This window comes from Tiliqua scincoides, chromosome 5 (assembly GCF_035046505.1).
Source record: "Tiliqua scincoides isolate rTilSci1 chromosome 5, rTilSci1.hap2, whole genome shotgun sequence".
NCBI classification, from domain to species: Eukaryota; Metazoa; Chordata; class Lepidosauria; order Squamata; family Scincidae; genus Tiliqua; species Tiliqua scincoides.
In genome coordinates, this window is record NC_089825.1 from 66,427,219 (window position 1) to 66,440,603 (window position 13,385).

Sequence of the window (13,385 nt, forward strand, 5' to 3'; positions counted from 1 at the left end):
ACAAGTTAATCCTCTCTCTTTTTTCTTGTTCCTAACACTTTTAAATATCTGGGATATTCTCTTTATTTTATTTATTTCCCCTAACAAAGCTCTTGGGCAATTTTAGTAAACACAAAACTGACTTTAATTGAAACCTTGACATTTTCTAGCCAATTAATTCTTTATTGGCACATAATAGAAGTTGTTCCAGTCCACTGAATATAAAATGTGTTGCAGAACTTGTTGGAAGACATACACGACAAGCTTGTTAGTTAAGGTGCGTAATGCGATTTGTGAGTTGTAATAATATGAGATTTTCTTTGCAAAACGTAGCTAGATATTGAGCTCTCATCAATCAATGGAGGTTATTCTTGGCACAGATGTGATTTTCCAAGTCATGCGCAAGAAGGTTGTTTGGAATAAAAACCTCCCAGGGAGGATTATGTTAATTTCTTTGCCTTTCTAGATTGCTGTAAAATTCTTCCATCATTCTCTGGTAGGAGGTCAGCTCAAATAATGCTCAAGGCCCACCTATCTGTCATGGGCAGACCAACTCAACCAGTGTGGCCGCACAACCCTCACTGTATTCAGCACTGGTATTGAGATGGGATTCAATTAAAGTGAGTTTTGTGTTTACTAAAATTGCCCAAGAGCTTTGTTAGGGGAAATAAATAAAACAATCCCAGATATTTAAAAGTGTTAAGAAAGAAAAAAGAGAGAGGATTTGTATTTTAATGTATTTTTTGGTTTTTAAGTGCTGTTAGCCGCCTTGGGTGCCCTTTGGGGAGAAAGCCGGATTACAATAAATAAATGAAAAAATAAATAAATTGAGCAGGCTGGAGGTCTCCTTGGAGTAAAGAAACATTTGTTCCCTAACACTGTGCCAAGCCCCAGCCTGCCCAATGCGGCTACTTGGATCTGCACCAGTGAAATTATTGGCGCAAGTCTGAAAAGACCCATGTACAGCTTCCAGGCCTAAGAAGGGGTTAGGATATTGTGGAGCTCTCCTCTGCCCCCCTCCTGGTCCTGATGCACCCCCTGTTTTACCCTGCCACGTTCCACCCCGCCCCATTACACCCTGCCCCGCTCCCTGCGCTGCTCAGCACAGAACTTACGTATAGGCCTTCCCATCAGAGCAACTTACGCACGCAGCACCACAAACATGCTTTATGGAACATTTGCAACAACCTTATCTGGTGTGTAGGATTGGGCCATGAGAGGAGCAGTCCTACATCTCTTCAGTAATGTCTCATAAAAGAAGAACTGTTGTGATATGTTACTTGGAACTTCCCCACTTCACTTCGTTTATTGGTCTTTGCAGGACGGATGATATGGCTCATGTGTGTTACTAGATGTGAAGCTACTGCTCTTGGTTGCAGCCACACAGCCCACATAAAGTCTAGTTTGGCACCACTTCTCCTGTGTACTTATATTACTGCCCTCTGTCTTTTTCCACCCTCTGCAGAGCTTTCAGAATATCTACAGCATCCTCAAATGGGCCTTCATTGTTTTCCCGCAGTTTTGCTTAGGTCAAGGTTTAATCGAGCTCTCCTATAATCAAATTAAGTTTGACCTGACCAGTAACTTTGGAATCAATTCTTATGTGTCTCCTTTTGAGATGAATTTCTTGGGCTGGCTTTTCATAGAAATGGCCCTCCAGGGCACATTTCTCCTCCTCCTGCGTGTCCTACTGCATTGGGACCTGCTCCAAAAACCAAGGTTTGTGGTGGCTTATCTTTTGTACTCTGCTATAACGAACATTAGGGTTTTCTCCCTATTAAGAGAGTGTTTCCTTTTCCAGATAGGTTACTTTGGTAGGTCATAATTAGATTTTGTTCTGATATGTGAAGGCATTGGACTTTATTATTCTATGTCTTTCTCCAACTATTGAAGCTTAGGAAAAAAAGATGGAAAGCTACTTGGAGTGGTAGTGTGGTTGTTAATGTTTGGTTAATATTCAACCTAATGGCAGCTTTTTATTTGCCCTCTTCCAAAGTGTGTTAGATTTTTAACAACTGTTACCTGACGCGGGACACCAACAGTCCAATCCTATTGGGCTCTAGCAGAACAATAGTTTGCCAGCATTAACTGCCTTACACCAGTCGCAAAAGATGCTCTGACACCATGCGGAGGCACATGCTGCTGGAGCGCCAGCCGGAAGCTGTGCTGCCTCCATTAAGACCTGCCAACGAAATTAAGTTGGTGGGGGAGGCAAGATGGGGTGGGGGGAGGGCGGAACAGCCATTTAAGCCTATGCAGTGGAACTTTTCAGGCAGTTGTGCTCCGTGAAATTGGAATACTTTGTTTATCAGTATCCCACTTGTTATTTTCATGGCTCTATCCAGCTACCATGTTATGGAAGAAAATGTAGTCAGAATGTCACTGCATGCCATCACCCACTTGTGCTTTCACTGTGAATTTCTTTGTGCTCTTAGGGGCTCTTGCTATCACACCAACACCTCTATCATGCATTCAGAAGACACAGATGTTGAGCTGGAGCGAAAGAGGCTTTCTGAAGGAAAAACCCATAATGACATCCTCCTTCTGTACAACCTTACCAAGAGTTATTGGGGTTTCAGCAAGAGAAGTACTGCTGTGAAAGGCATAAGTTTGGGGATACAGAGGGGAGAGGTAATGTTATCTGTCCCTGTTTCCATTTTATGCCTCCTACCTTAAAAAATAAAATTGTATGTATGCATGCCACTATATAAACCTATTCAGCCTGACTGAAGCTAGAGGCTTGTGATTTAATATCAGAAACTTATTTATTTATTTACACTATTTTTAGTATTTGAGGGCAGATTCATCAAAACATATTTCCTCATTTCATCCAGATGTTTAAATCAGAGCAGCCCCAATCACTAAATGTGCCTTTTCTGAACTTCCAACGCTTTATTTCAAAAATACTGGGCTCCTGGGCAGAGCCAGGGAAAGTCAGTGGAGAAGGAAGAGAATGAGGTACTTGAAACTGAAAAAAAAAAATTCAGTGTGCTGTGGCAATAATTAGAAACACATTCTACTGCTGACAAGAAACCAAGGAGCCTTCCTTTCCAATGTGCATTTAGAGAGTCAGAGGAACTTTGAATACATAATAATATAGTACAGGTTGAATCTCATCATTTGTGAGGGTTCTGTTCCCAGCACTCTTGTGGATGACAAAAATCGCATTAAAGCAAATCCATTTAAAAAACAATGCCCCTTTGCTAGGCTATTTAAAAACAGCCTTGCTTACTTTTGTGATGTAAAACAGGGTCAATAAGAAGACAATCCATCAATCAGTCTCCCTCCAGGCGCTTAGAAAGGCTCCATGACCCCTCCCTTCACCAATGCAAAGTGCTCAGGAGGAAGGGAGGGGTCACTCCATAGAGGCTGAAGCTTCCTGGAGAGAGAATGATTGATGGATTATCAGCTGGCTGCCCTCTCGAATTACAGGTAGAGCCTATTTATCCGCGTTAGTTCCATTCTGTGACTCAGAGTGATTAACAAAAAACGCGTTGTGCTGAGTCAATAGAGTTAGAGTCCATAGGGCAAATAGGCTGCAGCCTGACACTTCTGGATGGAAGGAAACTAAGACAGCTGTTATCAATCCCCTCCACCTCCCCCTCCTTCCCCTTTCACAGGTGGGATACTGAGCTTGCTTGGGAAGCCTCATCCTCTGTGTCCCAGGCAGCCTCCCGACAGCACTACAGGTTCTCCTCCTCCTCTTCGCTGCTGCCACTCCTGCAGCCCTCCCTGGCCACCGCCATCATGGAAGTTCCTCTGCCCCAGAGCATTCTGGGACTTGTAGTCTGGCTCTCTGCTCACCCTCACCTGTCTCTCCAAGGCTTCCCAAGGCTTGCTTGGGAAGGCTTGCTGGAGCAGGAGAGCCTGCATCATGGGGGGGGGGGAATTCGGCAAACACTCCCTGGTTTTTTTAAAGCAATCCCCTCTCCTCCCCTCCTGCATCCCCCTCTGTATTCAGCCCTCCTTGTTGCCAGCTGTTCTGCTTCTTTCACAGGTAGGATGTTGAGCTTTTAAGAGTCCAGCCCTAAGCATTTCTACTCAGAAGTAAGCCCCATTCCAGTCAATGGGGCTTACTCCCAGGAAAGTGTGGAGAGAATTGTAGGCTAAATCTCATGCTTTGCTTGGTGTGAAGGCTTGCCTGTGTAGGTGATTGCCTGCACCATGGGGGGGGGGGGTGGAATTGGGCAAACACTCCCTGGGTTTTTTATAGCAATCCCCTCTGTTGCTACTGCACCTGCCCATGTGTGTGTGAGTGAGTGAGTGAGAGCTCCACCTTGCTGTATGTGTTCTGGCTACAGAGGTTTTTGGTCCCCCCTTCCCCTCTTCAGCCTCAGCTGGCTCAGGGGCTCCAGGAATGTTACTGTTCCTTTGCAAGGGGAACCTCTTCCATGGCTCCAGGGCTATTTCCTTGTCTGGGTGAGGCAGAGCCTTTTTGCAGTGTTTTGGGCTGCCTGGAAACAGAGCGAGACACCAGTGAAGGGCAAAGGAGGCAAAGGTGTATGTGACTTTCAGTACCCCCACCCCATTCGCATTGAGACAAATCCGCAGATAAAAAATTCGTGGATAAATAGGCTGCACCTGTAATGAGGCTATTGTTAAATGACTTTTTCCTTTAATTTAAAGGGCCCTTCTCAGCCCTTCTCATCCTGGTGATACAAAAAAAAATGTGGATTTTTCCATGAATGAAAAATCTGTGGATAATTAGGTTATACCCGTCATCACTTGCATGACTGTCTCTCTACAACAGTAAGAAAAGCAGTTTTTAAAAACTGTGATTTTAAAGGGATGCATTTTTCCCCTTCTCCGGGAATCAGCACATTCCTTCCCAGCACATTCCTTCCCATTTGCTGTGGCCATTCGTGTTGAGTCAAATCCGTATGTAAAAAATCTGTGTATAACAAGGTTGGACCTGTATGTGGTTTTAGAAAGTGAACAGTTGGAAGCATTATTTCATTTTGTTCTGATGAAGATGAAGTTTACCTTTTGGGTCTGTAGTGGAACCAGGCCAGACCCTGATTGGTAGCAAGATCAGTTACCTTCAAGCAAATTCCACTGAACTCAATGCATAGGATTGCACTGTTAATGTGACATGAGCTATATACTATCTCTTAAGCAGCCCTTGGGAAAGATAATGATGTAGAGTAGACATTACCATATGCCCCTAAGTAAATTTCTCAGTTTGCCCCCTGATGAGTCTGATGCTTCTTCTTGACTAAGGTCCTTTGCAAAGTTTTAGAAATAGCACCTGTGCACTCCTCCTTCAGCAGGAACGGTAATGTCATCAGCAAAAGTCCCAGAGCTCTGGTTCTCCTTGCTCCCCTATGGCAACCTTCCTATCTGTCCTGCACACCAACACACGCAAGTGCACACAAGCACATGGGACACCATAAGATGACATTGAGATGCAGAAGAATTCATGCTGAAAGCTAACACTGCCAAGCAAACTACAATTCAGCATGCAGCATAATAGTGAATTTTTTGTTTGTTCCCTATTAGTGCTTTGGCCTTCTGGGAGTGAATGGAGCAGGGAAAAGCACCACTTTCAAGATGTTGACTGGAGATGTGACTCCATCGGCTGGACGAGCCATTATCCGGATTCCTACAGGGTAAATGAACATAGAGTTTGATCAAATGAGTGTCGCTCAATGGACTTAACAATCAAAACCAGGAAAAGAAACAGCATGCTTCCGTGCTTTCAAATTGTAGGCGGCCTAATTATTATCACAATGTGTCAATGGGGGGAAAACGATTTGAAAAGCTAATGATTAGATTGAGCATTAGTCTTGAGCGTTGTTTAAACCTGGCAATTTACTGCATTGGGATGCGCAATTACTTGTGCAGTGGTAATATAGGAGGAAGGACACTGAAGCACGTAAACGTTCACATACACAGTGTCACAAACAGTTAAATCAATACCACATCAAAAGGTAGAAGCAACATGCAGGGCTGATGGTTACAAAATGTTTTTGTGATATTCCACAGTTTCTTAGTTAATCAGGAAGGCAAATGGTGGACAGGAAGCAGAAAACTTTTTAAAATGAAAGAGAATAACTTTTCCTTTGTTGTGTCTGAATCTTTGCCAATTGTGCTGCATTCTGGATTTTGCAATCAATTGGATTTAGGGTTCATATTCCTCTTTCAGAATTCTGATCTCTTCTAATTTTGCTTTTGCATCTGGTAGCTTCTCTGGACAATTTCCTCTTAAATAACTACAGGTCCAACCTTTTTATACATGGATTTTTTATACACAGATTTGACTTAACACGACTGGCCCCTGCAAATGAGAAGGAATGTGCTGATCCCTGGAGAAGGGGAAAAAATGCACCCCTTTAAAATCACAGTTTAAAAAACTGCTTTTGACTATTGCAGAGAGACAGTCATACAAGTGATTACAGGTATAACCTAATCATCTACAGATTTTTCTATCTCAAAGATTATGTGAAGTGCCCTTTAAATTAAAGGAAAACAGTTGTTTAATAATGCCAGAGAGGGCAGCCGGCTGACAATCCATCAATCATTCTCTGCAGGCTTCACTCTTCCCTTCCCCCTGAGCATGTGAAAGAAGGCTAAATGGCAGTGATTATCACCTTCTCCATTCTCTCCCCTTTGCTGGGGCTCCTGGTGAAGGGAAGGATTGCTGCCTGCTAGTGAAGCTTAAGTTCCTGGAGAGAGACTGATTGTCTCTGTGTGCATTACAAAGGTCAGCAAGGCTCTTTTTAAATCACTAGAGCAAAGAAACTTTGTTTTTTAAATTGATTTGCTATAGTGCGTTTTTTGCCATCCATGTGAGTGCTTGGAACCCATGTGAATAATGAGGCTCAACCTGTAAACCAATATTGGGAGAGTTTAATGAGTGCTTTGGGGAAACCTCTGAGAAGGAGATCATTGAAAAATTGAGCTGTGTGAACGGATGGTGTGTTCGTATCTTTCTGGATTGCAGTCTGGATTTTGGCTAACAGCCCAATCCTGTGCTTCCTGGCACCCAGATGAACAGCAGCGCCAAAATGGTGACCACTGTATCCCTCAGGTGCCAGGAAGCCTCTGGAGGTCTACTCAGGGGAAGGGGACTTTTGCCCCCTTTGAGGAAAGCCCTGACCCCTCAATGGGGCTTTTCACATATGTGCCAGCTATTTTGCTGGAGCAAAAATTTTGCTATTTTGCCAGAGTAGGGCTCCATCCTCCTCCTGGGCTGGTTCCTCCCCCACCCCACCCTGTCTTAGAATGCCTCCCCCCTACCCTGAAAGTCAGTACTGCCACCTGGAGCTCTTAATTTGCTCTGGACAGTGTGCATCCAGCGCTAGGCCCGATGCCGGGCCCAGCGCCAGTGGTCCCTACTCGGAGTGTGTTGTAAACGTGCTTTACGGCATGTTTACAACACCCAGCGCTGGCACTGGACCTCAGCACCAGTGCTCAGCTCGAAGGATTGGGCCCTAGGTGTTCCACTCTATAGTTACTGGGTGGATGGAAGTTCTGTTACATCTTAGATATGCAAATTAGCATAGCTTGATTAGCATCCTCCCACAGCTATTGACAGCTGTATAAGAAAAGATGCTCTATTAGAGTTCAACATATCCTGTGTGGTACCTAGACATCTTAATAAATACTAAGTTGCAGTTGTAACTGTAACAAGATCGTTGGCTAGATCTTGTCATGTGGTACTAAGCACCTGCCTACCTGAAATCACAAGCATATGTAGGCTTGTTAACCTGAGCTCATCTGTGTGGCATAAATAACAAGACCACAATAATGTGTCACCAAGCATTTTTCAAATTTTTTTAAAAGCAAATGCCTTACAGTCCAATCCTATCCACACTTTCCTGGGAGTAAGTCCCATTGACTCAACTGGGGCTTACTTCTGAGTAGACATGGATAGGATTGGGCTGTTAGTGCCCAACTTTCCAGCACTGGTGCAGTTGCAATGCAGCCCTCAGGTAAGGAAACAAATATGTTCCCATATCCTTGCGGTTTTCAAACTCTCCTGGAGTTTGAAACCCGCAGTAAGTCCTTGTGGGGGTGGAGGGGAGGCGGTGGGGGAAAGGCAGCAACAGGATCCCCAGGATCGCGCCGCTCAGGGGGGCTGCAGGGACTGGGGTGCACTCACCAGTCCCTGCAGCAGCATCCTGGGGGTGCGGGGAGCCCTGCGCAAGCCTCTGCAGGGCTCCCCAGGTCAGCAGCAGTGAAAGTGAGTGATCGCGCTCTGTCTCCGCAAAACCGGAAGTGGAGCGCAATTGCTCCACTTTCACTGCTGCTGACCTAGAGAGCCCTGCAGAGGCTTGCGTAGGGTTCCCCACACCCCCAGGATGCTGCTGCAGGGACTGGTGAGTGTATCCCCGTCCCTGCAGCCCTGTCAAAAGTGAAAGTGGAGTGATCACGCTACGCTTCACGTTTAACGGAGGCGGGGCGCAATCGCCCCACTTTCACTTTGGAAGCCTTGGGGAGCCCTGCAGACAGCCGCGCAGGGCTTCCCGTACCCCTGGGAGGCTGCAGGAGGCTGTGGTAAGTGCAACCAAGCCCCTGCAGCCCCCTGAGCTGTGCGATCCTGGGGATTGCACCGCTGCCTCCTCCTGGCTGCCCCCACCCCTTAAGGGCAAAGAGGTCAGGGCCTTGAGGCTGGGGCGTCGTTGATGCCCCAGTTTGAAAACCTCTGCCATACCCTGAGGCCTCTGTGTTTGCCTCCCCAGCACAGAAAGCAGTGCATACCCCATTGGCACAGCAGCACCGGCACTGGAAAGGATTGGGCCCTTACACTATTGAATTTTATTTAATTTTAAAATATTATACTGCCTTTAACATATTAGCCTCTCATAATTTAAAAACTATATTGCATAATGCACTGTTTTAAAAGGAAAATAAAGAGAAATAAAAACAGAATCTATCACGTAATACTGCCAATAGGAAATCTGATGCATAAATGCTACTTGGGGAGTGGTGGGGATTATGCAACTTTAGATTTTCATTGTTAACACAACTTTAGGAAGCATCTTGCTGGAAATGGAGTGGATGTGACCATGCCCTAGTTCAGGCATGTTCAACAGGTAGATTGCGGAGGGGTCAGAGGTAGATTGCCAGCCCCACTTGGCTCCATCTCTCTAGCAGCTCGCCCTGTCGCTAGGAGAGAGCTCATGCCGGCAGGTCGTCTGCCAAGGCCTTGCCGCTGATCCTTTGCCTGTCTTTTTTCCCTGCCTGCGGGAATCTTGCCTGCGGGTGTATTGGGGGCGCTTGTTTTCGTGCCAATAGTTTGTGGGTACCCCAGGGGGCTGCCACCCGCGATGAGACGCCACAGGCCCGGCGTCATACCTGGTCTCCTGCCTCTCAGAATCACCCATTCCTGCCCCCGCCCCAACACCCCTTAGAAATGAGTTATATACTGGGCGATATCCATTCACCCGACTTTAACTGAATACACTTACTGTATTAGTTGTGTCGTGTGCTGGTCGTTGGTCGCTTTATAGTTCGCTTTCATTAAACGTTTTCGGGCAGACACAACAAAATGTCAAGAATTTGGTGATTTTGGCAGGCTTTTCCAATTTTGTTCTAACTTGCCTATGCCTTGCCTTCGAATTGGTTCAAACCATTTTATTTTGCCTAACCTTTGCGTTGATTCTACACTGCAATTTTATTTTGCCTTGCCTTTGTGTTGATTCTACACTGTGTGCAGAATTTATTAAATCGCATGTGGTGGTATTTGAACTTGTTTGGTGGTATTTGATTTTATTTGGTTTGCTGGACAGGTGTTTGAGTTTTTTTGATGATTGTTTGGTGATATTTGATTATTGGTGCCAGTATGATGAATTCTTATTTTTACTTTTAGAACTGCATGTGTGGTTTTGGCATCTCTAGTTCTTGTATTGCACATCATCCAGAGGTCTTCAGTTTCTGTTGATCTTTAATACTTTGGGACAGTGACAGTTTTGGACCGGATTCAGCCAGTGTTTATACTGACTTAGCAGATTTGGCCTTCTTACATCCAGCCACCCCAGTATAACGAAGATGAGTGTTCCAAAGAAGAGCAAAACCTATCACTTCCATGATGAATGGGAAATGGACTACTTCTTCATCATGGTGAAAGACAAGTGTTGTTGTCTAATTTGTAACGCCCTGGTATCCTTGCCCAAAAAGGGTAATCTGGAATGTCATTATAAGGCTCTGCATAGCAATAAGCTTGATGCTGATTTTCCACCCAAAAGTGAAATTCGTAGCTCAAAGAACTTAAATCGAAATTGGCTACTCAGCAGCAGTTGATGGCGAAGCCAAGGTCCCATTCGGTCAATGCAACCATGCCATCCTTCAAGGTCAGCAACCTGATCGCAAAGAAATGCGAATCTTTCACTGAAGGGGAATTTGTAAAAGATTGTTTTCTTGAAGCAGCTGACAATCTTTTTGAAGGATTTAAAAATAAGAAAGAAATCATAGCTGCTATTCAAGATGTACAATTGTCAAGAAACACCGTTGTGCAGTGAATATAAAAGATGTGTGGAGGCACAACTGAACAACTGTTGGAGGATGTTTCAAATTGTGTTGCTTTCTCACTCCAACTGGATGAATCTACAGACATAAGAGACATAGTCCAGTTACTAGTCTTTATCAGGATGGTTTTTGAAGACTTCAGAACTACTTGGAATGATTTCTTTAAAAGGGAGAACTACTGGTCAGGAAATATTCAGTTCTTTCCATTCTTTTGTGACACAGTGTAATCTTCCATTGCATAGACTTGTTTCCATCACTACTGATGGAACAAGAGCAATTACAGGTGAGGTTAATGGTTTCATAGCCCTCTGTAGACAGCATGACGACTTCCCAGATTGCCTTTCTTACCACTGCATCATTCACCAGCAAGTTTTGGCAAGCAAGAGACTCAATACAAAGACTGTCATGGACATCACTTTCAAAATTGTAAATTCAGTTCGTGGAAGATCACTTCAAAGACGGCTTTTCAATCTCACTCTTGATGAAGGGGCAGCGGAAATCATTTTGCACACAGAGGTAAGGTGGCTAAGTAGGCACAAATTTCTGCAAAGATTTCATGATTTGTTGAATGAAATAAGAAGTTTTTTGAAGGAGAGGGGAGATGACAAAGCAGAGTTGGAAGATGAGGAGTGGTTATGTGATCTGGCATTTCTCGCTGACTTTACAGGCGAACTAAGTGATATGAACCTTGAACTACAAGGTAAAAACAAATGCATTGGCAAGATGATGAGTACAGTTTCATCCTACAAGAGCAAATTTGAGCTAATGATGACTGACCTTGCAAACAATACTTTTGATCATTTTCCTAATACGCAGGACCCTCTGGGACAATATCCAAATTTTGTTTTTCAGAACGAGAAGTATATGACAGAAATCTGTTCTGTTATCCAGGAATTTGAAAATAGATTCTGTGACTTCCAAAAAATTGGAACAGTTGTGGAGTACTTGTCATACCCATTCAAAGTAGATGTGGACATTAAAGAAACTGCAGCTGCTATCAGTAAAAATTACTCATTGAACAAGCCATCTCTTGAAAACGAAATATTAACCCTTAAAAATGACATTTTTCTGAAGACCCGTGCTGAGCAAGAATCGTTTTGGAAGCTAGTGCCTAGAGACAAATTTCCCAACTTGAGAAGATGCAGTGAAGCTGTACACTCCTGTTTCGGTTCAACTTATTTGTGTGAATCTGCATTTTCCCATCTGAAAATGACAAAGAGTACACAACGTTCCAACATGACAGATGAACATCTCCAGGATTCCCTGAGACTGGTCCTCACGCAATATTCACCCAACTTCAAAAAGCTGGTGGATGAAATGCAGGCTCAGACATCTCACTAATGAGCAAGAGTGAAATATTAAAGATTGTGCAAGATCAGCCTGGATCAATACCTGGATCAATACCCGACAAATTTAACACAAATTACTCAATAAAAGTTAAAGAAAGTTATTAAAACAGTTAAAGAAAGTTATTATTCAATAAAACTTTAAGAAAAAATGTACTTTCCATTTCCCCTTGCAGTTCTTACTGGATCTTCATCTCTCTGTTTTGTTTTTGCTTAATTTGCTTAACAGCTGATCACATCCAAGTAAATGACAGAAGGTTCATTAAAAATGGGGGCAGAGGAATCCTCCAACTTTATTGGGTTAAAATTTAATTTGAAACTTAATTTTCATGGTGGTAGATCACCGGCACTTTTGGCCGGAAAAAGTAGACCATGACCTGTTCGAAGTTGGACATGCCTGCCCTAGTTCATTAGATTCATATTGAAGCGAGATCTCAGAGGCCAAAAGATCCCAGCATGAACGTTCACTGAGTCGTGAAAATGTTTCTGTTCTTCTAATCTATTGAGCAGTACAAGCTGCCCTCTGGGGGGTTCTGCGTGAGCTCAGAAGCTTCTGTTATATTAGGAAAGCCAGTTATAAGTTTTAAATAAAACTTTCTAGAAACTGAAATGACTGGGCTTCATTCACATTGGATTTTCACTTTCCCAAGTTGTACAATTAAATATAACCTGCAGTCTTGAGCACAGATTGCATAAGCCCCAAGGCTTCAATGGGTCTACTTAAGTACCCTAGCAACATAGAGGATTGTAGTCTTGGGCAGAAACTGGGTATTTTCTCTATCACATAATTAGACTTGTATTGAATATTTTCCCACTTAAAACTTTTAGGTAGAATGTATTACTTTCTCAGCCCTATCCTAATCAACTTTCCAGCAACAATGCAGCCATATCTGCAGCGCCCATGCTGCATTCTGGGGGAGGGGAGTCATGTAGCTCTTTTCAAGGTAAGGGAACATTTGTTCCTATATTTGTTCCTGCATCAGCATTGGAAAGTTAGTTAGGATTGGGCTGTTTACAGAGATAAGAGATATCATTCTATGGTTCTTAAAATATAGATAAATACTTCTTCCTCCAAAAACACTTAATTGCAAAAATTTGTAGCTTTTAAAATATCTTATTAGCTGTCATTTTCCCCCTGCTTGCTGCTGCTTCAGCACCTCCCTTCCATCCCCTCCCCCCGTTTTACTACTGCTTCTTCCTGGTTTGGGTGATTCCAGCCTATTAAGGGATACTATAGTGAACAGGCCAATGCTATGTAGCCAATTTGATTTTACTGTATAGTAATGGCAATGACAGCAAAGTGAATGAAGAATGGCCACAGTAGTTCCTGAATCAACCATATGAACAATCCCAGCCGACTGAGGACCACAAAGTGAACAGAGCATCATCTCAATAATATGTCGGCAGTCAGATTTGGCTACATAAATACGTTACTGAGGGCAAATAAAGTCAGTTTAGAATGGAGAGCAGTGCTTCTGAACAGGCAAACATTTTTCAAGCAGTCACCACAAAATGCACAAAGGAGGATTTTTTGATACTGCCAAAAATATTCATGAAAGAGACTGAATCCTTTTGGCTTAGACCAGGGGT

The 13,385-nt window shown here is 43.6% G+C and overlaps 1 protein-coding gene across 1 annotated transcript in view; it reads left to right on the forward strand.

Moving 5' to 3' along the window:
* Positions 1-13,385, forward strand: part of ABCA13 (ATP binding cassette subfamily A member 13) — a 256,616-nt gene that overhangs the window by 203,048 nt on the left and 40,183 nt on the right. Inside the window, exons 46-48 of the mRNA XM_066629193.1 lie at positions 1,445-1,698; positions 2,415-2,610; positions 5,479-5,588. Coding sequence (XP_066485290.1) covers positions 1,445-1,698; positions 2,415-2,610; positions 5,479-5,588 — 560 coding nt within the window. The remainder of the gene's footprint in view (positions 1-1,444; positions 1,699-2,414; positions 2,611-5,478; positions 5,589-13,385) is intronic.